This window comes from Sander vitreus, chromosome 10 (assembly GCF_031162955.1).
Source record: "Sander vitreus isolate 19-12246 chromosome 10, sanVit1, whole genome shotgun sequence".
NCBI classification, from domain to species: domain Eukaryota; kingdom Metazoa; phylum Chordata; class Actinopteri; order Perciformes; family Percidae; genus Sander; species Sander vitreus.
The window spans coordinates 17,113,345-17,139,213 of NC_135864.1; the positions used below are offsets into that span (position 1 = coordinate 17,113,345).

The 25,869-nt window shown below is 41.3% G+C and overlaps 1 protein-coding gene across 2 annotated transcripts in view; it reads left to right on the forward strand.

Moving 5' to 3' along the window:
* Positions 1-23,758, forward strand: part of LOC144524389 (serine/threonine-protein phosphatase 2A 55 kDa regulatory subunit B gamma isoform) — a 28,365-nt gene extending 4,607 nt beyond the window's left edge. For both annotated transcript variants that reach the window (XM_078260600.1, XM_078260599.1), the window contains exons 3-10: positions 11,270-11,367; positions 11,692-11,857; positions 13,162-13,274; positions 14,243-14,420; positions 15,114-15,278; positions 16,421-16,590; positions 19,765-19,856; positions 21,670-23,758. In XM_078260600.1, coding sequence (XP_078116726.1) covers positions 11,270-11,367; positions 11,692-11,857; positions 13,162-13,274; positions 14,243-14,420; positions 15,114-15,278; positions 16,421-16,590; positions 19,765-19,856; positions 21,670-21,964 — 1,277 coding nt within the window. In that variant the 3' untranslated portion in view covers positions 21,965-23,758. The remainder of the gene's footprint in view (positions 1-11,269; positions 11,368-11,691; positions 11,858-13,161; positions 13,275-14,242; positions 14,421-15,113; positions 15,279-16,420; positions 16,591-19,764; positions 19,857-21,669) is intronic.
* The last annotated feature ends 2,111 nt before the right edge of the window (positions 23,759-25,869 follow it).

Sequence of the window (25,869 nt, forward strand, 5' to 3'; positions counted from 1 at the left end):
TTGATTGATTGTGCGATCAATAATGTGTCTGGAAATAGTAAAAAAAAATGCCAATCTCTCTCTTCAAACTGCTTGTTTGGTCTGACAAGCAATCCAAATGTATTTAGTTCGTAGGGCTGCCCCCTAAAAGTCGAATATTCAAATCATCAGTCGGTGACCCCTCAGTCAACAGATTCTTCAAGTCGAGCAGTCTGTGAGTCAGAGTAAGCGTCCCTTTCACACAATTGTCCCGTCCACTCGGTGAACATGTACGGGTACAGGCAGCTGTGGAACCAGACCCAGTGTGAGTCCAACTGAGACAGAGGCAGCTGCCGGAGGAAGAGAGGCCTCACAACAACTTACTGGCTTTTGTTTGATATCTAGTGTTGGCAAAAATGTCGTTAGCGTAGTAGTAATTTGTTTTATTGGGTTGCCTCTTAGGGAAATGCTCTCAGTGAATTTAAGTTGGGCTTTTATTGTGAAGAGTCGAAATGGAAGAAGTGAACCTGTAGCGTTATGTGCTGTTGTTGGTTCACGCTGGTTCAGAATACGGAGCCTCCGTGTTTTTATTTTGTTGCCCTCAGCTACAGTATTTAGCACGCATTAGCTCGGAGGGCTAACTTGGCTTGTTTACTGATTACTTGCTAATTTTGTCACCCTGAACATAACCCTTTCAAAAATCTGGAAGTTCAAAAAAGTGTTTTTGTTTTTAGCTTGATACTGAATACCTGAGGAACAAATAGTGGGTATTGAACAGCCAAACCCATTCAACTGACACAATTCTGAGTTGGGTACAGCCTATTAAGCTTTGTTTATAATAAAACAATAATAATAATAATAACAATAATAATAATAATAATATTAATAATAATAATAATAATAATAATAATAATAATAATAATAATAAACATATCCATGGTAAACCTCCCGCTAACCATTATTTACCTTAAAGTCGAAATAACTGTCCGCCTCTCGACAAAGCGATCTCTCTTTTTTATTCTTTTTTTTATTTTTATTTCACACCCTCCGGTGAAATGCGTCTTCATTTTCCAGTGTGGTGGCTCTTTCTTTCCACGGATATAAGGACATTGGACTTTTGAAATTTTCTGTCGATCGACTAGTTAAAGGCAGGGTTGGTAACTATTTCCAAAATACACTTTTTTATATATTGTTGAAATGTTCTTTACACCCCGACAGCAATAAATAACTTATGGGATCTGAGAAAAAGAGCGAAAAAGATCTGTCATCTGTAGCCGCTGTAATCCTGTTAAAATGCCCACCGTCTACCCCTCCCGTGTACGAGCCTGAGCTAAATGCACTTCGTTACCCCATTGCTAACAGTAGTCATGTTTGTTTTAAACATTGGTTATGATAATTTTAGGCCTGCACGATATTGGAACAAAAACTGACATTGCAATTTTTTTTGAAAAAAGACTAATTTTTACAAGAGGACATAAATAGCTCTATTTGGAAATGATAAATAATTCTCGACTAATGGGGTGATTTTGTGGGAGAGTGCATCTACATAGAAAATAAAAATGAAAAAGGACTTTTTTTGAGCGCTGTGACTACTCTAAAATTAGAATTAGACGGTTAAATACACTGGTTGACTGACATGACACCATTGTAGGCTATTCTATCAATCCAGGCTAAAGTGAATGATAGTGATAATGCATGCATGTTGCTTCCTCTAAACTTCAGGTTGTGGTCGATTAGCTGGGCATGCTTGTTTGTTTGATATATTGATCAATATAGATTGTGACTGGTGGTTTGTTGTGCATGCAGAGCCTTTATGTCACACACTAGCAACAAACTGTGTACCCAAGAACACGTAATTCAGTGTAAATTATGTTATATCATTAATCAGGTGATTTAGTTTGTCTTTGTAGCGAACATAACACACTGAACACTGTATCTTCACTACCCATGGAAAAGTGTGTGCATCACTGTGTCATCAGCAGCTGCCGCTTACGGTACTTTTCTACACACGGATAGTGTTGACGAACTGAGCGAAGAGCCGGTTAATTAACCCGACTCGGGTCACTGAACCGGGAGAATCGAGTGCCATACATCAATGAACCGACTCACTCCTGTTGTTTTCTTTCACCTCATTCGTGCCGTTGTGTGTAGCTGGTATTCTTCTGCTACTGTGCGTGTAGTAATCTAGCTCATTAGCGCCTCCACTGGAGTGGTGGTGGTAGAATCAATCAGGAAATGAGCTACCTAGACCGCGCACCAGGCTACTGAACGAGACCGAATGTAACCGGCCGCTCAAGTCTATCAAGCGGTGTCTTGGTTCTCGGCAAGTTTGAGTTATTAACCAAGCCTTGTTTCTGGTGCATCTTAGATGATTGTGTTCATGGAAATTCACACACTATCGATGGAGAAGTACATCACATACAAATACACATCATGTTATCTTGGTAGATGTTAAGTTAAAAGTTAGAGAAGTGAATGTTGCTACATGGTAGGTAGGCTGTCACGAGAAGACCGCGCACCAGGCTACTGAACGAGACCGTAACCGAGGGTACTGCATGAGTCTATATTCAAACGGGTGTCTAGGTTCTCGGCAAGTTTGAGTTATCAACCGATCCCAGAAGCCTTTATTTCTCGTGCATCTTAGATGATTGTGTGCATAGAAATTCATAGGCAGTTATGTTAAGTTAAATGTTAGAAGTGAATGTTGCTACATGGTAGTTAGACTGTCAAGAGGAGACCGCGCACCAGGCTACCGAATGTAACCGTGGCCAGTGCGTGAGTCTAGTGTCGGTCAGTATGAGTGTGTAAATAGTATGTTAAGATCGAATGTAACCGCAACCGCTCGAGTCCAATGTAATTAAGCGGTGTCTTGGTTCCTGGCGGGGGAGGACATCACATATCCTGCCATGACATTCTATGGCTTTAATCACAGAACACACATCTTACTGAGAGCAATAATACTACAAAATACTCCAGTACCGCAAGAAATATCTTTAAAATATCTTCAAAAATGTTTTTTTGTGGCTATATCATGGCGACCATCGTTCCCGAAACTCCCAGCGCACAGCTTGAGGACCCAAGAAAAGCCCTTCTGGAGGTCCAAAAACAAAACAAAGAGCTGGTCGCAGTGAACGTTGGCCTGGTGGAGTAGAAAGGGAAAATCTTGAAGGCTCTACATGGCAGAAATCATTCTCAACTACTGGGGTGATTTTGTAGGAGAGCGCATCTTAGCGTTATCTTACCTGATGTGTTTTATCCAGTGAAGTGTTTTCAGCAGATAAGCAAAAGAACAGGCAAGATCCTCTGCTCATTTGAGTAACGTTACATCCCCGGTACGATACACAGAGACATCGTAGCTTCAGCGAGACGTCATCCACGCGACATTGAAGTGTGTAGTCTTTCTAATTACGTTTAACAATAAACTGAGACTTTCTTTGGTTGAAAAATTATCTTTTAAATTGACGAACATCATATTTGTAATCCATGGCTCAATTCAAGCGGGATAAAAAAATAATTATTATCTCTCCATTGACTCTCGTTCATATTTTTTCGAAAGATAGGTCCCTTTGCCCGGAAGTAGAAGGGCGTGACTTCGGCTGTCTATTGTATTCATATAATACTATCAATCAAGGCTAAAGTGAATGATAGTAATAATGCATGCATGTTGCTTCCTCTAAATTTCAGGTTGTGGTCGACTAGCTGGGCCTGCTTGTTTGTTTGATATATTGATCAACATAGATTGTGATTGGTGGTTTGCTGTGCATGCAGAGCCTGCATGTCACGCACTTGCAACAAACTGTGTTTTCAAGAACACTTAAATCAGTGTAAATATATCAGACAAAGACTGCTGTTGTAGATTAGTGCTACGTTTCCAGCGTCGCGGCTCTGAACTGTAACGCTAGTTGGGACAGACGCCTTGTTTCTTTAGGCTAACTATGTTAGCTTTAGCCTGGTTGGTAGCAAGTGAAGTGGGTTTTATTGTCATTTCAACCATATACACTGTATATAGTGAGACGAAACAACGTTTCACCAAGGGTCAAGTGGTGTTACATTTAAAATATATAAAAACGAGATTTGAGACACACATTATAGATACACAAAGTGCAATTACTACTTAAAGTAGTGCATTTAAGACAGACAAGGGACAGGACACACAACAAAAGACAGGGTATAAGTAGACTTGTAACACTGTTATGAGTTAGGTTCACAGTGAGGTGGAGGTAGAATATATAGAATTATAGAATTTAGCAGCAGAGAAAAAGTGCAGGAGTGCATTTCAGTTCAGTGTGAAAAATTTTCATCATGTTTTGTTGTTCAACAGTTTGAATGCTTGAGGGAAGAAGCTCTTCCCTATTCTGGAGGTTAGGGCTGAACGATTTTGGAAAATAATCTATTTGCGATTTTTTTTCACCAATATTGCGATTGCAGTTTAATATGTGATTATTTTTTAAGCTCTTTGTCTTCTGTATTATTCAACAAAGACAAACAATAAATCATTGTATAGTATGAACAACACAAGATTAGATAGATTAAACACACTGTTCTTTCCTGGAGGCCAGGCCTGTATGTGATGATGAAATTAGGTGATTGATGAATGATTGATGAATTTATATGAATGACATCTTTTATTTAACTACTTCAATCACAGTAGTATATTGAGCACTGACCACGCCTGGTGTAAACATTCATATGAAAGTCAGAAACAAATCAGACAATCTAAAGTGCAGATTGCAGAAATATAAAAACAAATATGTGGCTTTACCACACTTAGTATTTAGATTATTTATTATTTACTGTAATAAACATATGTAAACATGTGGATTGCACTTTTTAAACACTCTTTGAACTTTACTAGACAGTTAAATAAGTAAAGATATATACATATACATACAACGGTGTATTTTTTTTACAGGCCTTCAATCCCTCCCCCTCATGAAGTTGCGTGCCCCGTGCATGACAGCGTCAACCTTGCACTTGCTCAGAGAGGCTATCGTTACGTTAGTAGTAGCATGCTGCTGCTGGTATTGCTGTGGGATTAACTGTACTAATAAAACTGTTGAAACAACGCGGCCACGCTGCTGTGAAAGCTCCTCGAACGTCATTTATCAGAATCTGGTTGTTACCCCTCTCCTCCACTCCATATCTTTATAACGGAGCTAGCTAACTGGAGCTAATCGTTGTTAACCGAGCCTTCAGTTTTGCGTGCCTGTATCCATTAACTGCATGTATGGACTTGAGCCCGAATAAAACCCTTCATTTTATTAAAATGGTTGTAAAAGTTTTAAACTACAACTCAGAGTTGTATGAATGACAGAAATCTGCTCAAGGTACGGCGTAGCGTTAGCTTGCCAAGTTGATGCTTTCTCTGCGTAGTGCAGACTGATTTGCTCTTGCGAGTCACATGACCAAATCGCAGCCTTTGCAACTAGGAAATCAAGTTTTAACATATTGCGATATTATGGCAAATGCGATTAATCGTTCAGCCCCAGATAATATCAGGTGTTTGCTTACCGGTGAATGAGACACAAAGTAAAATTGCGGTCCTTTCTCCGCTCTACTCTGAAGCAGCGACGCAGCGGTACTCGTGCACGTCTGTGTGTGGGTCGGGGCCCCGAGAGCAGGGGGAGGGGCTAGACGGATCCCCAGGAGATGCTACTTTCAAATCTTTCTAGCTTTTCAACATTACCAACCCTGCCTTTAATTGTTTCAGCTCTACACACATCTGCACACATAAAAAAGGGCGAGCGTTTTCTGAATATGGGATTTGGCATGGCATTTCAGTATTCATGAGGCTTCGACACATTCAGTATTGCCGAGGTTATATTGGATGTAAACCAGCTAAGCTCCTATTCTTTTTTGTATGTTACAGTCTCACAAATCTGTTGGAAAAACAAATAGATTATTTTATCAAAAATGAATTACACATTGCAGCCTTGAGAATTCATGCAGCTAGAAGATGTCTTTGCAGCGAGGCAAAGGAGGATGTATTTTGTAGTTGTATTTTACACGCGCTAAAGCAGACTTGGTTTGTGTTTTCCATTTGTTTGTGTCTATAACCATTAGGCTCACACCAGCTCTGCTCCATTGTGCCGATGTGTGTTTGGAGAAATGGCAGATTCCCTGCTGTGCTGAGCTTAAATCAGTCCTCTCCACACATGTGAACCTGTAACACAAACACATGCACCAGTGTTTTTTCCAGATAACTCCAAAACTGCAGGACAGGGATCAATTTAACGTCTCCCTCCGGCAGTCTCTCCCCTCGTCTCCTTCGCTTCCTCCTCTCCCTCCAACCAGTTTATTTCTCTGCAGGGTAATTGAGTATACACACTTGTGCACACGTACACAGGAAATGCGGGGCGCTTGAGCTGCAGCATGCACACTCACTCGCCAACACACACACACACACACACACACACACATCTCCTGCTGAGCGGTGGCTTGTCCTCGCTTTTAAGGAGTGTGTGTTTTTGGCTCGGCTTTAATGGCCTGTGTTTCCCCAGTCCTAAGATGTCTATAATTGAGACTGTAGAGCGCCTGCTCCCGTCTCTGTCCCTGTAGTAGCCTGAACAAAAGGAAATAAGGAAATCCACCTCCCTCTATCTACGCCACCGCCTTCATCTATCCCCATAAATCTCCTCTCCTCTTCTTTCCTCCTCCCTCTCTCATTTCCACCTCTCCTCTCAGATTTGCCACAGATGAGCACTAACCTTAATGTTTATAATCTATATTCTAGACTATGGTTCAAACTAACAATTATTTTCATTATCAGTTAATCCACCTTTTCGATTAATTCATTTTTGCTTTATGAAAAAAAAAATTCTGAAGCCCCAGGTAATATCTTTAGATAGCTTGTTTTGTTAACCTAATCGTCCAGAACTTGAGATATTCAGTTTAACACTTAAAAGCAGCAAATCATGTTCACTTTGCTCACCATGTTGTGTCACTTTTTGTTAAAATATAAAATTCAAATAAAAAAAGTTGAAAAAACAAACAAACCAGCAAATCTTTGCAAGTGAGAAGCTTATATTACGGAGTGTTTTATTATCAAATCAATTATCAAAACTGTTGCAGATGAATTTTCTGTTGATTGACAAATAGATTAATCAACTAATCACTTCAGCTCTTGATCGCCGAGGAGCTGTTGTCCTTCCGTCCTGTTTGGTGTCCATCACTTATGCATATTTCTTATGCTATTTTGTGTTATTGGGTTCATTGATGTTTGTGTGCTGTTTTCTGTTGATATGTACTGTATGTGTGGGCGCATGCTTGTGTATGTGTGTTCCTCCAGTTCCTGCAGTGTGGCGATGAGTCAGACAGGCTTGCTGATGCTAATGGACTGTCTGTGGGAGACAGACACAGCTAGCTTGCTATACTGTAGCAGCACACACAGATCCTCAACTATATTGACTTACAGCATGGCAGCCTAACACACACGCATGTACACACACACACACACACACACACACACACACACACACACCCACTGGCCAGTGGTGCCTCTTGGAGGACAGCCACAGTGCACTCACACTCATGATGATGCTTGTTTCTGCAGTGTTTTTTTGTTGTCTTATTTTTATGTAGTACTCTTCTAATAAAGGACATCAGAGAGACACATGTGTGTGTGTGTGTGTGTGTGTGTGTGTGTGTGTGTGTGTGTGTGTGTGTGTGTGTGTGTGTGTGTGTGTGAAAGATACTGAAAGATTGTAAAAAAGAGAATGACAGAAAGAGAAAAAGGGTTCAGGTCCAGAGGATGAGAGAGCAAAGTTTGTGCTCCATATTTTATTCAGCTGTTTTGTGTGCCGCTCCTGTGGGTTTTGCTTAGCTTAGCTCTTTCTCTGTGCGACTTGAGTGGAGACACAGTTATCTGTGAATGTGTTGGGTGTGCCCACACATTTGCTGTGCATCACTATGTGACTGTGCATTCAACATTGCCTGGTGTGTGTATGTGTGTTTGTGAATTTCACTGCATGTAATAGGGGTCTGTTTTTGAATGAGTGCCATCATGTGTGTGTATGCATTACGTATTTGCATATCCTCAATTTGGACCATAGTGTCCACTCCATCTCCTGGGTTCAATTTAGCAATGTTTGTAAGTGGACAAAACTGCAGCGCAATAATTATTTTAACACGCTCCTTCTTCCTGCGAGTATTGGATTGATGAATACCACTTCCTACTTCGCCAGACTGCCATATACGGCTAACTGTTACAAGTACCCCTGCTACTGGTTGGCTCAGCCTGTTACCATGACAACCCCTGCTCACCGAAAGCCCTGTTCACCGCCTCCGCCCCAGCTCCTCTTCCCTCCACCTCCCTTTCCATCCTCTCCAGCCATTCTTCCACCACCAGCAGCACCACCACTACTACGTACAAGCTAACATACAGCCAAGCAGCAGAGTGCCGTGGGGGAGGGACGAGAGAGAGAGATGACTGTGGATAGACAACCAGAAAGAAAATGAGAGAGTGAAATGGTGCAAAAGCAAGAAACTGAGGAACAAGAGATGATGACAAAAGAATGTGTGTGGGGGTGTGGGGGGTGGGATTGAGAGAAAGCCTGAAATAGAGGCAAGAAATTGAAACTGAATAATAAAGAAGGTGCTGCAGTGACAGAGATCAAGAAACAGTGCAGTGACTGGTGGAAAGATGATAGCAACCAGTAATACATGAAGTGTGTGAGGAATGGGGTGAAATAGGTTGTGTTAGTGTAGAGATTGAGCAGCAGTCCCTGCCTCCCCTCATCATAAAATCTCTCTCTCTCAAGGCCACCACAAAATAGGCAAGACTACAGCTTTGAATCACTCGGACTCTCAATAAATACTCTCTCCCCGATGTTTTATTACAGCCAATGCTTATGAGGACCATGTTTTTTTCTAACAAAACTGAGGTCAGTTGACTCCTTTGTTGAAGACTTAGTGGGATACAGCATTTGACATGAAATTATTTTGAAATCTAATATATGACATTTTTGATTATTTAGTATTGTAGTAGCAGATTTAAGCTTTTGCTGTATAACAATCTGTGAGATGGGACTGCTTTGGAGGCTACATCAATAGGTCTGTCAAAATGCACCTTTACTGATAAGCCTGTGTGTTGTGCCGCTTCTGTCTCGATTACCTTGAATGTCATATGAAAACAACTGTAGGTTTTGTGTTTTTAGGTGGCATAGGTTTATAGATTTTATGTTAAGCAATGAGTAGTTTTTCAGTCCAAAACACTACATTGCCCAGTTTTTATGTTCCATCATATATTCCTCTTCCCTTCTTTATGCTAGTTCATTGCGTATGCTAGGTTAGCAACACAGTAAATTGCACAAGTTACATGCAATTGTAAGCAATTATTTCGTAGATGTTTTAGGATACTTTCATTGAAGCAACCGCAAGACATGTTTTTTTTTGTTGTTTTTTTTTAGAAAATATTGCTGCAGAGCACAGTCTCTACAGTGACATAGACAGTAGAACTGGATGTTGTGCTGCTAACCCAATCTTGTTGTTAAGCCTTGATGTGTGGAGCCTAGTAGATTTCAGCAGAGATGGAAAGACGGATTATTTAAAGGGATTGTTTGACATGTTTGGGAAACACACTTATTCATTTTGTGCAGAGAGTTAAAGGTATAGTAAGCAATGTTAATCCAATACACTTTTTGTCATATTCAACGACTGTCTCCTCATGGTCACCTAGCTCTCTATTTTCTGTGTGTGCTGAAAAAAAAAAAAAACAGTGTTAATACAGAGCCCTGGCTCTGTAAATGCAAAAAAAACAGAATGGAGCGCACGAGACACGAAACACTGCCAATCAGCAACAGGCAGCGCCAGTTGCTCGCTCTTGCAAGCGAGTGATGGGGGGGGGTATGTGAACGTGCTGTCGGGGTCAGGAGTTATCAACAAGAAGAGTTTGCACAGAAACCGCAAAAGAGGAAAAGGACTGAAGAATACAAATAAGAAGTGTTCAAACAATTGCCATTGTGATCAGCATCACCAGCAACTGTCTGTCATTAACACGGCATTTACAAGTGTGAAGTCCAACCACACATTTGAAACTTCACAACTGAGCTGAACATTCAGTTCACGTCTGCTGGTAAACAGGCTGGACTTGTTTACTTGTTTTGTTCAAATAAATTAGGTTTAAGGTGACTGAGAAGCATGAAAGATGACATAGTTGGTCAAAATATAGGCCTACATCAAATATTTATATGATAATGGCTTTTTAAATGTATTCAATCATGGCCATGGCATTCTTGATTTTAAAGGGTTGGCAGATTAGCTTGCCTAGTGTGGCTAGTTTGTAGTAATGACTTGAGATAACTTTACATGGCTTCATACCAGATTAGCCACATCCTCTCATACTATACCACCTCTTTTTTTAATTGAGCCTGAGTTTAAAATTACTTTGCAAGACTTTTAACCACCACCAATGTGTTTTCTCCCTCCAGATCAGCTCTGTCTGCAAATAGATATTTAGAAATAAAACTTAAATCTGCTGTACAAAGTTAAGGTAAAAGGAGGATACGAAGACAGAAGGGCAGGGAGCAGATTACATGCAACTTTAAACCAAAATCAAGCTTCAGATATTACACTGGCATGCCCCTTCATTACACGCCACAACCAAGTGCTTTCTGTTTTACATTCTGTGTACTGTGTGATGCAGGAAGGTCGTTGAGCCAGTACATGCTAAGTGGTTAATAACGTGCTTACTCATATTACAGTGTTGTCACTGAGTCAAACTGTGTTGGTGTTTTCGGGACACAGAGCTAGTGATGGGGGACGTTGTCGCAAATACTCTTTTATCTTCTATCTTTTTTATCTTACACAAATTATCTTTGAATGATACTTAATCACTAATTCAAATACACTCTGAGTTGTGTTTACACCTCGGACACTACAGAGATGATGGAGTACACCATTATTTTTATACTTACACAAACACTGGAACATAGATAACACCTGTGCCTAATGTTATACAGCTGTGTGTGTGTGTGTGTGTGTCTCTCTTTTTTTCTGTATGTTTTGATGGGCTAATATGTACCGTTTAATCTAAATGTTCTCTGAAAGTTTACACACAATTGCAGAATATTTGTGTTTGTGATCGCATATGGTTTTGTTCTACACATTAATTTGCATATCTTAATCCACTTACATGTTATGCATAGACTTAATTTTATAATGTAGAGCCAGATAAACAGATTAATAGATGAATGATGATGTGTGGTCAATTAGCTAATGGCTACTCCTCTCCTTTTCCCTACCACTCTTTCCTCTCATGCTACATCTCTCTTTCTCATGTTCCATCTTTGTCTCTATGTCTGTCTCTCCCCAGCTGATATCATCTCCACTGTTGAATTCAACCACACCGGAGAGCTCCTGGCCACAGGGGACAAGGGAGGCCGAGTGGTCATCTTTCAGAGAGAACCTGAGGTACACACACACACACACACACACACACACACACACACACACACACACACACACACACTTAACACTCATACACTCTAATATACAATTTTTCATTCCAGCTGATGAAGCAGTGATGAACACATACCGTTCCCTCCAGCTACAGTCTAGATTGATTGATAAATAGTTGATACTACTCCTGTGTCGGAGAGCGTATCGTTTCAGCTGTGCAGAGTCCTGCCATGCTATGACTTCACTCGATCAAGGCAACGGCTGACTGGCTCCGGCCCGGTGTGCACTGTGCACGTTGAAGTGCACATTTCCATGTACCTTCTTTTCTTTTCAAAGAGCAAGAGTGAGCCATTCTCCCAGGGCGAGTACAATGTCTACAGCACCTTCCAGAGCCATGAGCCCGAGTTCGACTACCTTAAGAGTCTGGAGATCGAGGAGAAGATCAATAAGATCCGATGGCTGCCTCAGCAGAATGCCGCACAGTTCCTTCTCTCCACCAATGGTGAGAGACCCCACACACACATGCATCTTAAGCCCCTGACACACTAACCTGATGGCCGACCATTGGCAGAAAAGGCAGTCGGACTGATCAGTCGGCTCCCCGAGGTCCAAAGCGGCGCTAATCTGTATTGTCGCCCAAAAAATGAACACCGGCAGCTGATTGGATGAATGCGTCACGTGGGTCTGTTCAGAATACGATCTCATATTGTACTAAAATAGTTCACCGAAACGTGTTTCTGAAAACATTTTAAGCAAGAAATAGGCAGTGCAGTTTCTGAATCTGTCTTCATTTCAGATCGACAAAGGTCAGTTTAAAAGATTTTTGTAGATTTTGAGAGGCTTAGTCACGCTCATCCCGTTCGTCATTTCCGGGTTAGCACTCCACCAATCAGATTGGTCATGGACTGTCCGACGGCCAATTATCGGCTTGGTGTGTCACTGCCTTTAGAGGAACCAGGAAAATGTGGAAGCAGTGATGTGCTTGGTAATATTTTGTGGGAAAACCCTTCACTTTAACCAGTTTGAATGATTATGTCACGTGTGAGTTACGATTGTTCTCCCTTAACAAGTGTTTGACAGAGTGAAGGGCATGGCGGGGCAGTTGAAATTAAGTTACGTATTTGAATTTCTTCGGTCAATATGCAGATTTTCCTTCATCTAAAGGGAAAAGAGTTGCTGCTTGTGTTGCATCACATTTCTGTAGTGCATTAGGAGTATTTCTGCTTTACATTCTGAGTTCATGGCTATATTGGACGAGCTATAGTTTTTCCCAGAGCGCCCTGTTATTGATTTATTTAAGTACTATATTATTTATGATTGAGGGAATGAAAAATGTAAGACCTGCCTCAGCAGTTGGGTAATGCTGCTAGTGGAAAGCTTGCTGTCATTTTTTCAATAAAATACAGAGACTTTCTGTGTCTGTCAGTGTTGATAAAGCAAAACCTCATTATTTGCTCATTTAGAGTTTCAGGGTCCAATCTGTCCTTTAGAGCTGACAATTTGGAGTGCGGTGGATTATCTTGTCTATCAAGTCATTTATTTTATGTTCAAGTGCCTGAGTTGATTGTGTCTTTATGCTAAAAATCCTAAAACAGCTGTTTTTTTTTGTTTTGATTTTAGGCATTTAGCGTTACAAATTTGAAATGAAATTCCATAGTCTACTCTGATATGTTTAATCACATCTAAGATCACCAGATCACCAGACCACCAGCCTTCTAACCTAAAGTATATCAACAAGCACCTTGTTACACTTTCAGATTAAATATATTCTCATCTGATTGCTTAACAGCCCTTTCTGATTCCCAGATAAGACCATTAAGTTGTGGAAGGTGAGTGAAAGAGACAAACGGCCGGAGGGATACAACCTGAAGGATGAGGAGGGTCGCATCAAGGACATCTCCACCATCACCTCCCTACAGGTAACAGATCTGTCTATCTATCTATCTATCTATCTATCTATCTATCTGTCTGTCTGTCTGTCTGTCTGTCTGTCTGTCTGTCTGTCTGTCTGTCTATCTATCTGTCTGTCTATCTATCTATCTATCTGTCTATCTATCTGTCTGTCTGTCTGTCTGTCTGTCTGTCTGTCTATCTATCTATCTATCTGTCTGTCTGTCTGTCTGTCTGTCTGTCTGTCTGTCTGTCTGTCTATCTATCTATGTCTCTGTCTGTCTGTCCATCTGTCCTGTCCTGTCCTGTCTGTCTGTCCTGTCTGTCTGTCTGGTCTGTCCTGTTTGTCTGTCTGTCTCTTGCAGACACTAAAACATTCATAAATGCAGTAGGATGTGGAACATAACTGGGTCAGTGGGTACAGATGTGTTTGCATGTGCAAAAATGGGTCACTGGCACAATGGTACACGTGTGTATGCGGGGTGTTAGGGAGGAGAAATACTCTTTTTCCAGCTGTACAGAGCAGTAACACAACATCTGTATTACCATTTGTGGTGAATTTTTGGTAATCTGTACGCAGGGTGTGTCCATGTGTGTGCATATGCATGTATAGTATGTCCTTCTCAGTAGAGGGCTGAGAACATGTATGTGTATGGTGATGGTGCTCCCACTGTGCCGTATGCAAGTGGAGCACATTTAAGCTGTGTATAAAAATGTAAATCATGTATTGACAAGGAAATTGTTACATTGATACAAATGTCAAGATATGAAAATGCAGCCAAATTAGCTTTGACTCATGCACTGAATTGGCTCTTGATCTTGCTATGTGTTATTGACATTATAGTCCAACACATTGTAGTCAAAGGAATTAATGCATTAAATATTAAATCATGATAAAATGAAATGATTTAAATGTTATCTACTGTTTGTATCTTGACCATTTTTTTCTCCTAAGCAGTTAACATGGGATGTTAAATTGCTCTCTCTTTCTTTTAAGGTGCCGGTGTTGATGCCGATGGACCTGATGGTGGAGGTGAGTCCGCGGCGAGTGTTTGCTAACGCCCACACTTACCACGTCAACTCCATCTCCGTCAACTCCGACTATATGACCTACATGTCAGCTGATGACCTGAGGATCAACCTTTGGCATCTGGACATCACCGACCGCAGCTTCAGTATCCTTTGTGGGTTGTGGTGTGCATTCATAGTGAAGAGAAGAGAAGACAAACATACATCATTGCACATGCACAAACATATAAAAGCAGGAATAGATTTATCAAATAATGAATGCTTACATTAACACATAGATGCTTCTACATGCCCACACACACGCACACACACAAACACATACTCACAAACTCCCACATTGCAAATCCCACTTTGTTGTAAATAAAATGCACACAGTGTTGGGGGAGGGGAATATTATTCTTGAGGAGTTCAAATGTAGCTTAATGAATAATTCAAAGGCTGCATAAATATTTCAGCCCCTTTCTGAGTTCTAATCCAGCTCAATAGGACACAGTGCAGTCACATCCATGACCCAGACAGGATTTATGATATTACAATTTATTTGAATATGGAATTACTTTTCTCTCAACAATCCCCCCAAGATATATTTAAATTGGTTTGCTTTATTTCCTCGGTTTACATTGTGATGGTTATGTATGCACTTACACACACACTTACGTTTTTATTTTGTATGGAAAGGATAGACTCGTGTGTATAGTATCGGTAAAAGGATGAATGAATATGTACATACAGTATGTATGGTTGACTTCAGCAGGTAAAAACAGTTCAGGCTAAAACAAACTGCAGTCCCTGGCAAGCTGAGTCTCTTTGTTGTTTTCCTGAGCGACGCTTTCTATCAGACATTGTGGACATCAAGCCAGTCAACATGGAGGATCTGACAGAGGTGATCACAGCAGCTGAATTTCACCCCCACCACTGTAACTTGTTTGTCTATAGCAGCAGCAAAGGCACCCTGCGCCTCTGTGACATGAGAGAAGCAGCGCTGTGCGACAAACACTCCAAATGTGAGTAAACCTGCTCAGAACTGGGATGGAGACATATGACAACATTGTGTTTTACTGGTAATTTTGCATGTTTTGGCTTATGAACTACAAATCAGAAACTTAATTCTACTGCTGAAGATTTTTCGAAGCATAAACTAAGTTTTTAGCTTAATGTCCTCCTTTTCAGGCATAACACAATCCATATACAGTTGATGGTTTTAGCTTAGCTTTGTACAGACACTCATAGTTCCCAGATGATGGATCCTTATAACTTTGGTGATTTTTCCTCTAGCGCCACCATGAGATTTGCAATTGTTATTTTGAGTGAAATATCTTGTCAACTATTGGATGGATTGACATGAAATTTGCTACACACATTCATGTCCCCCTGCAGGACTATTTGTAATCACTTTGAGGATCCCATCACTTTTCATTTAACTTGGTTAAAATCAACTTGCAGAGACTTGACGATACTTAATTCATCATAGTGGATTATCATTATTAGTTTGCTTTTTTATGAGTGGTTATGTAGTTAAGAACAGGGACTATCTTCTGTAGTGGTGGTTTGACACGTAACACTGTGTATTCAATGTCTAATGTTGATGAACTGAAACCTGCATCAGCTATGTTCATTTATTGGAATGTAAGTGATCCTAAATCAAAAGTGTAAGAAGTTTGATTTCCTTACAATTTAGGAGCACAATGTGTCTCCTTTGGAACATCTTGTCATCATTTAATAATATTTATGTCTACTGCAGGTCAATTATTATAGAACAAGGTTAGTTTACCCATAAATCTGTTGTACTTAAGGGACAACAATTCAAGTCATGGCACTTTCTCTCATACTTAAAGGTCCCATGGCATGAAAATGTCACTTTATGAGGTTTTTTAACATTAATGTGAGTTCCCCTAGCCTGCCTGTGGTCCCCCAGTGGCTAGAAATGGCGATAGAAGTAAACCAAGCCCTGGGTATCCTGCTCTGCCTTTGAGAAAATGAAAGCTCAGAATTTGGCCCGCCCATGAGAAAGAGAGAGACATCATGGCTTGAAAACAAGTGAAGCATGGCAGTTGGTCAAGGCCTTATCTGTGTACATGAGAAAAAGAGACACATACATCATTATGTGACAGCACTCACCCTCCTCTCCCTCTCCCACCATCTCCAGTGTTCGAGGAGCCTGAGGACCCCAGCGCCCGCTCCTTCTTCTCTGAGATCATCTCCTCTGTGTCGGACGTCAAGTTCAGCCACAGCGGTCGCTACCTGCTTACCAGAGACTACCTGACTGCCAAAGTCTGGGACCTCAACATGGAGAGCAAGCCCCTGGAGACATACCAGGTGTGTGTAAAAATCATCAGTTTAAAATACAAAAAAACATGAGAATGAATGTTTTCTCTCAGGCTCAGCTGCTATGATGAGATTCCTCCTGGCAAGGAGCAAAACAACTCTGGGCAAGGTGAATTGATCAGTAGTCGAGGAAGCATTAACATGTTTTCTTTTGAATCCACTCATCTGTGGAGTCACTCAGCTGTTTAATTCTAGCTTCATCAGCTGATTGATAACAATTCAATAATAGCCAATAGCCTTTATAACCCGACAGTTTTCATCATTACTCTGCTGATACCCTCATGCCAACACCCCTTGCTGCTGCCGCAGAGTCCTGCTTATGTGCATTTTCTTTTCTTCTAAATTTAATTTCCTTAAATACATACAGCAAGATCACAAATCTCAGTTACATAAAAGTACACCCACATGAAGACAAACAAACCAAACACACACACACACACACACACACACACACACACACACACACACACACAGAGATTTGCTGAGAAATGAGCAACATTTTATTTATCTAAACCAAAGGCCAACACAAACATAATCTACTTAACTATACAGGTTCATTAAGGTAATGTGTTCCCTTTAATGTGTAACAGAAATCTTGTCCATATTCCTTTATAATTCTCATTTTTCTTACTTCTTTTACATAACATGTTATTTGATGTTCTAACCAGGTTTTTAAATGATGGAACATTTGGACTCACTGGGCAGTCCAACAAAGCATCTCTCACACCTCCAACACCTGCTGTCATCAGTCAGTTATTCATGGTGTTCATCCCTTCAGTAAAGTTCAAGAGACTTAAGCCCAGTTCAGACCAAAGATTCGCAACGAGACAAACCCGTTTTAGAACGTCGTAGGGAAAAGTTGCAGCGGTCTGAACCGGCCCGTCTCAGCTCGACTAAAGCCAGCTGATGGTTTCGCTGCGACTCAGCTTGTCAAGTCGCAGAGGCTGTTTCAACAGCCAATAGAGAAGTCAGCTATAAACTATAGAATAATTGGTCCATAATCCATTTTATTTTTATGTTACAAACAGCTGGTTGAAATGGCAGAGTTTTAGACGGAGCCTCAACGACCGCACGAAAGCTCGGTAACGTTATATGGTCAAGCGAGAGAGAGAGACTGAAAAGAGGGAGCGCCCAGCGGCGCCCAGAGAAATAAAACATGTTTTCACCGATTCATCACTAGAAATGCAACTCTAGCAAGCATCTCGCTATCACTTACGTTATCCACATTCATATTTAGATGAAACATCGAAGCTGTTCTTGTGGCATGTGGTGGCCCACCACTTTACTAAGACACTGTATGTTGGCCTTTTCTTTAATTTGTTGCACATTGGCTTCTCTGAATCCCATACAACATAGTTTAGATGTTAGTTATGTGGGGGAATTACTGTATTCTTCCAGCACAGTCCAGCCCAGTTTAAGATTCTTTAAGCAGAGTTTCTTCTACCAAACTGTACAGAAGAGCTGTTTGTATTAAAACGTATTTGTGACTGAAATCACTGCTAGGTGACTAACTGTTCCTTTACTGAAAGAGGGCATTGTCATCCTAGAAAAATGAATAATTGGAGACAAAAATGAATCATTGGAAGACAGTTGTCTTTCAGAATCACAGAACTTGCTGATGATTAGAGTTTTCCAAAAACCTTTTAAGGATAATTGGATTGATTACGAGCCAGAGAATGCACTTGTTCTTCTTGCGAATGCAGAATCACCAGAAACCCTCGCTGTGGCCTAAATGTCTAATTTTGGACTATAATCTGTAGATGCATCAGATTGTGTGTGTGTTGATTGTGTGATGTGTAAGACAAACACACACAGCAAATTATCATTATTGACATGCTGTTGAAAATGTACACATACAAAACAAAGTACTAAGCTGACTAGCATTTCTTTCTATTTTTGCATGCTATCTTTCTAACGTCCACACTCAATTTATATCATGTGTCACTTCTAAGTGTTTACAATAGGCCACACCAGCTTCTGTTTATACATTCATGTGCAGTAGACATATTTATCAACTCCTTTTTCAGTGTGTGTTTAGTATTCCTGCCATGGGCGTGTGTGTGTGTGTGTGTGTGTGTGTGTGTGTGCTTGTGTGTGCCTGCCTGACGTGTGAGGGCCTATGAGGCAGCCAGAAGTGGGAGGCCAAGACGCACTGGAGCTATTTATAGTCCGCCTAGCCTCCACCCATCAAGTGAAACGGCAAGGAGGGAAACCTTACACAGCACCCTACACCCAGATCTGCAATGCAGCACGGAGAGGGAGGAATAGGGCGGAAGGAGGGAGAAGAGGGGTGAGGATTTGGGAGAGAATGTGAGGATAGTGTGATGACAGGAGGAGAGAAGAATGGGCTAAACTGCTCCTATTTTGGTAAGTTTTCACTCTTATTCCTCCTGGAACATGAAAAATGCACACACACAAATCCATGGGGGATGAGGCACTAACTGTACTCTGAATCATGCAGACTGGAAAAATGACTTCAACTGACACTGTATCATTTCACCCCAAGCAGAAAGACCCATAGGGGGGGAACAAAAATGTCACATGGTTTGATGTACAACCGTGAGCTGACCTTAGCATAACCATTTATTGATTGCTAGGCGACTGTTGACTGCTGACTTTATGCAGAATGTGAAAATAGGGGGCTTAATGCAGAGCACGGCGGCTGGAGGAAGGTGTAGATTTCAACCCCTTGCATCACAGTGCTGACACAGGCATGTGCAATGAAAGCACAAGGGAAAAGAGTTATTAGTGTGTATGTGTGTGTTCACATGTGTGTCTCTAGTATTGTGCCCTTGGTGGGTTTGGATGTTAATAGGTTTACTGATATGGAAAAGGAGTTTAGATTAAAATGTACTCCTGACCCTCGTATTGCTGAGGGCTGGTGTTGTTTCTCATTAGAGTTGCCTTCAGGGAGGTTTGTGTTACAACTTGCCCACATTTAATGTGTTTTGTCTGTGCTGAGCTTTGTGTGTGTGTGTGTGTGTGTGTGTCTTCTGCTCACGCTATTTATAGTTTACATCGAGAGTCAATTCCTTGGGAGTGAAGCAGCTGTGTGCTCGATTCACTTTTAATCATATGTGTGTGTGTGTGTGTGTGTGTGTGTGTGTGTGTGTGTGTGTGTGTGTGTGTGTGTGTGTGTGTGTGTGTGTGTGTGTATTCCTCCAGGTTCACGATTACCTTCGCAGCAAGTTGTGTTCCCTTTACGAAAACGACTGCATCTTTGACAAGTTTGAGTGTGCCTGGAACGGCTCTGACAGGTACCTGAAGTGTCTGGAAGTGTTTTTGTGTTTCTATACTTAATGACAACTAAATGTCCCAAGATGAGAACATGCAAAACTGGTGCTCTTATATATTTTCTGGAGTGGTTTATAAGTTAATAAATTGGGTTTACAGTTGAAAGGTCAGTTTATCCAATTTCAGTCAGGAACAGTCTCGTCATGGCTTTAACCATTTATTGCAACGAATGGAAATACAGTTATGCTTGGCGCTGATGGCTCCGCTCTTGATAATCCTCCCTGGACCAGCCAAGCAGCATGCTAAACTGAACCAGGAAGAGCTATGTAGAAACCAAGGGGGTAAGCCTCTCTCCACAACGTGTACCTCCTATGGCACCATTTTGATGCTAACACGCCATCACCCGACGTTAGCATTCCATTGACTGCCATTCGTTTTGACGTCACTTTGACAGCGAATAACTTTACATCTGAAGCGTTTAAAGACTTTATTTGTCCATTGTTAATTTCTAAAGACACACGACAATGTATAAAAGGCTCCATTACCTTGTACCTCACGTTATGGCTCCGTAGTAGACATTTTTGTAAAAATAGGCTAACGATTGTGTCATAACCACACGACTTTCTGTCGCATAGTAGAGGAATTACCGTATGGTACAGGAGAAGCTAGCAGGCAGTTTCAACTTACATTAGCTGTTTAAGTTTAATTACTAATGTTAACTAGCATTTTAGTTATCAATAATTAGCCTGTGCCTATGTTATCTCTTTACATATACCTACGCTCTCCGTCTCTGCAATATTCGGAATGATTGAGATTTCTCTTGGAACAGCTACCAGAAGACTTCCAACTTTCAGACAGGTTGCTCACGTCACATTTACGTCTTCGAGCTCAGTTGGAGGCTGCGCAGTAACGCTCAGCCATCACCGGAAAAGTGCTTCTAATAGCCTTCACTGGTCTCCGTCCAGAGCAACGGGATCTGTTGGTCCATTTTATATATGTCTATGGCAGAAACCCCCCTGGGTATAAAAGAGTGAGCCAAAAGAAAGACATTGAAAACCATTTTAAACTTTGAGTCATGTTAGGACTCTGAACTAGAGAAGGTGGAGGTTGGCGTGGTGGAGGCAAAGCTTAGCCGGCAGCAGCAGCCGTGAGTGAAGCAGCGTCAGTGTAGCAGGAATCAGTGAGGAGGCACAGTCATACTTAAAAGAACCACCTTGATGTGAGAATGGCTGTGATTGGTGTGTGTCTGATAGGAATTATAATTCAATCAAAGTTAATTGTTGAAAGAAAGCACATTACATTTGAAAATTTGAGTCCTGGTTGCTCTGGATAATGCAAAGACTTTACTGGGAACAACTTACATAGGAACTATTTATTCTAAAAAGTAGTCCCAGTAAAAACTGTTGACACCATTTTCCTCCTGGATTATCCAGCGTAACCAGGAAATTGTTCTTAAAAGTTACTTTTGAGTTTTAAAAGTACATTTACTCAAATTATTTACTTTCATGCTACTTTATACTTCTACTCAACTACAAGTCACTACCTTTTACTGCACTGCATTTATTTAACAGCCATACTAGTTAGTTTTAATTGACCTTATAAAATATGATGCATTGTTACAGATTACTTAACAGTACACAAAGCAGTTTGGGAGGGGGGGTCTTTTTGTAATATGGAGAAAGTGACCTTTTACGTTTAGGCATGTAGTGGACGGTTAGGGTTAGTTTGGGAAGTTAATGAAGTCAAAAAAAGCTCTTACGAGTTTAACACTGTAGAGGGATAAGAGAATAAAAGTCTCCACATTGTAGTTACTGATCCTTTCTCTCCTCTTCTCAGTGTGATCATGACCGGAGCTTACAACAACTTCTTCCGCATGTTCGACCGGAACACCAAACGCGACGTGACCCTGGAGGCGTCGAGGGAGAGCAGCAAACCCAGGGCTGTTCTGAAGCCGCGGAGGGTTTGTGCCGCTGGGGGAAAGCGCCGAAAGGACGACATCAGCGTGGACAGCCTGGACTTCACCAAGAAGATCCTCCACACTGCCTGGCACCCGAATGAGAACATCATCGCCATCGCCGCCACCAACAACCTGTACATCTTCCAGGACAAGCTCAACTCTGAGATGCATTAATAAAGGGATGTCAACAGTGAAACAAGTTTACACCTGAACACACAGCTATGTCAGAATGTACACAGTTACGGACATACACACACAGGAATATGCCTAACGCGCACGCACGCGCACGCACACACACACACACACACACACACACACACACACACACACACACACACACACACACACACACACACACACACACACACACACACACACTAGTTCTACTCTTTGACACACTCCCTCACCTCCTCCCCCCCAGCCTCCCAGAACTGAAAGGACCTAGAAAGGGCTAGAAAAGGGAACAGGCTGGATTACGCAATGGATTATGGATTGCAAAATTGTCCGAACTGTGGATTTCCTGATTGTTAAACTCTGGATTGGGCTTGATGGTGTGTTGATTGCTACAGCTCAGCTTCTGAGGGGATAACACCCCCCCCCTCTCCCCAGACTGGAGAGATGTTTACATAATTGTCATTTCTTTTTCTTTTTTTGTTGTTCAGGCTCTCTTTTGCTTTCTCCACCACCTCCTCCGCCTCCTCTCCTTTCTGTATTTGTGTGCTTGAGCAAAGCCTATTCTTATCCCTTGCCCACTGTTTTGTGTAACGAAAACCCTTCGTGGTTGTCAACCAGCGGCACTGACCGAAAATGGGGCATTTATGTAACTTATTGTTTGTTTGATTTCAGATCAGCTACCGCATCTTCTGTTTTTTTGTAACTTCTTGTTAAATGATGTTAATGATGGTGATTATGATGAGAATGACTATTTAAAAAGATATGTGTGATGTGCAAGAATGAATTCAGGACCCTCCCCTTAACCCAAGTGCACCCAGACGCCTCTGAGCTCCACTGGACCGTGTTCAGTGAGGTAAAACATTTACAGTCCTGCAGATAGAAGCAGAAGTTCCACCATGGCCTAATATGAGGACACACACTCATATCTGCTCCACACAGTGTTTCAGTCATTAATGTACTCTCTGGTTCTGCTTCTGGTCTAGGGCTACATTGTGTGCTACTTTGTCGTTAAATACAACTCAAATGAAGCAACAACAAAAAACAATTAAAAAATGAACAAAATAATCTCAACAATCGAGCAAAAAGATGCTGCATGTAAAACCAATTTAGCCTAGGTGTTTATAAATTGACTGACTGACTTGGCTGCCTTCTTAACCATTTAGACTCAGCTGTACAAAGGCTTCAGGGGCCCCGGGGCACCATGCAGCACGAGTAACCATAGATGGCCGAGCTCTCCCACCTTTATTTGTGTCTGTGGACACGGAAGCATGTTTACCAGTGTTCGGTTCATACACTTACATGTACATTGTGAATGAAGCCTTCCAAGAATCAGTTTCTACTCGACTGAAACTGCGAACCAAGAATATTGGGGAATGTTTTCATTAATGTTGTTCTCTAAAAGAAAAAAAGATCTAAGGGCCTAAATGGTGTCTGTAAATATCAACTCTGTTTTTGACATGTATGAGATTTTGTTTTTTTAACATTCTTAAACAGACTGGACTTGATCATCTGTATCGATGATTGCCTCCAAATATACAGCAGAGAGATGGTACCTAAATCTCCTCAGCCTTCCTCACTGATTACTTTACTGGTGTGCAGAAGCTTATTTTTAGAGAACAGTTTATTTTATTTATTCTTTTTTTGTGTCAATTTCACTCCACCACGTCCTGACCAGACTAATGTTGATTCACATATTTTTTGTGTTAATGTATGTTGATGACAAAATTGTCAAATGGACAGTTATAAATAATGTTAATATGTTTTTTTTCTGAATAAAGATTTCAACGAAATTGCATCCAATGAGCGTACATCTGTGATTTTTTATTGCTATGTAATTATATAAGATAGTAATTGCCAGTACCATTATGGAAATGTGAACACTTTATTGCTTCAATTTATATGGGCCTATGGGGGCCTAAGGGGCCATCATTACAGTCTGACACTAATGAAGTGATGTGGTCTGAGCTGAGGCACCACCTAGTGTCTTCACAAACGTATGGCATGTAATGTCAATTTGAGTTGACACATCTTTCTCCTGCTACACTGACAGGCTTTCACCGATATTTTTTTTCTTTATTTAGTCTGTTCCTCTTGAACTTCCTCCTTTTTTTTTAAGATTATTTTTTGTGGCTTTTCCCTTTATTATATAGTGACAGTGGAGGCGAACGCTCTTACTGGGTGAGCTAGAGGCCGCCCCTACAAATGTAATCTTGCTAGTATCTGAGCACTCTTGTTCCCAAATGAATCACATTCGCAGACTTTTTTTTCACAGCAGGAATAGCACAGGTGAAACCAATCACATTAAACCTGCAATTGATTTCGTGGCCACTTGGGGGCAGCGGAAACAAGTTGAACACAGCATCACCCCCCACGCAGCGCTGTGGAAATCGTTCTGGCAATGCAAGACTACGTTGATAATGGCGAACTGGTTAGCAATGGGTCACAGATTTCAGTGTAACACCGGCCCTGTGGGGATAGAGATTGTTGTGGATTTTTTTGGCATCTGTCGCTCAAGAATTATATGTGTTATGGACTTTTTTTTTTAAACTAAATTGAGCTCGAGGTTTTCAAAAAAAGTGGTGGGTACAAATGACTCATGACGAAATCTGGTAGGTACGCGTACCCACCGTCCCCCCCGAAATCGATGCCTATGGTCCGAGCAAGCACACCGGAAGTAGGGTGTTTGATCTAGAGGATGGATACCCAAACCGAGCCCATCGGGACCCGACGGGACCCGACAGTACCCGACGGGCCGGGCCGGGTTTGGACAGATATTTAGAAATTATGTTCGGGTTCGGTCACAACAGCGCAATAAGGCATTGAACATTTTAAATTTAAAAAAGCTTATTATGTGTGCGCGGCTGTGTTAATGTGCGCTTTTTGCCCCGTGTGCACTGATGCGCTCATCTGTTGACATTTCCGAATGCCTTCCTACAGTTGCTTAATAAAAGTGGGCTTTCCACACAAACAAACGTATGTGTCATTATTATGACCAAAAAAAACAAGATTTGAAGATTTGGGTTCGGTTACTGCTCTGTCGGACGTGGGGAAGGGCTTGGACAGAAAAATGCGGCCCGATCTGCACTCTAGTTTGGTCCCAGCACTTGCTTAATCTGGATCAACAATAGTACACTTCCAGGATAATTGCATCACATCCGGCGCCAACGGATGTCCCTTGCCTTCCGCTCTGTGTCGCCGTTCTCAAACTCCGTTCCCTTCGGGAAACAACAAAAAAACTTTGAGCTAGCAAGCTACATGCTGAAAATGGCATGTTTTGAAAATTTGGATTGTGCGACAAGGCAGGCCTGCTTGACTCGGGGAATGATTGTATTGTAAACATTTACAAATAATGTTTACAGCATTTAATATCTAACTGGGACATTTTGGAACCGATTGGTGGGATTGCTGTCAACGAAGTACACACGGCGATACATTGGTAATAGCAAATTACTTTTAACCAGTGTTGGGAAGGATACTTTCAAAACGTATTCTGTTACAGAGTACAGAATACATGCCCAAAAATGTAATTTGTAACGTATTCCGTTACGTTACTCAATCTGAGTAACGTATTCTGAATACTTGGATTACTTCCACATTCCACATTTCTTGTGGTCCAAGTCCTTCCATGCCTTTGCATCTTGGACGCGTTTTGATGAGCTTTTCTGTTGTTTAGACATAAAGTATTAAAGTATCCAAAGTGCACAACACTCCATTACTCCATTCAGTTGTTTACACTGAGTGCCTCCAATATGGCCGCGAATCTAGGTTACCACCCAGAAGGTGACGTCGATGAAAACCCTATATTGTATGAGGCGTTTTTCTTTTGTGCTGTGCACGTTCCACCAAAACAAATTGACCCTTCGCTAAGCCACGCCCGAAAACCAGCACAGGCCAATCGTGGCTTA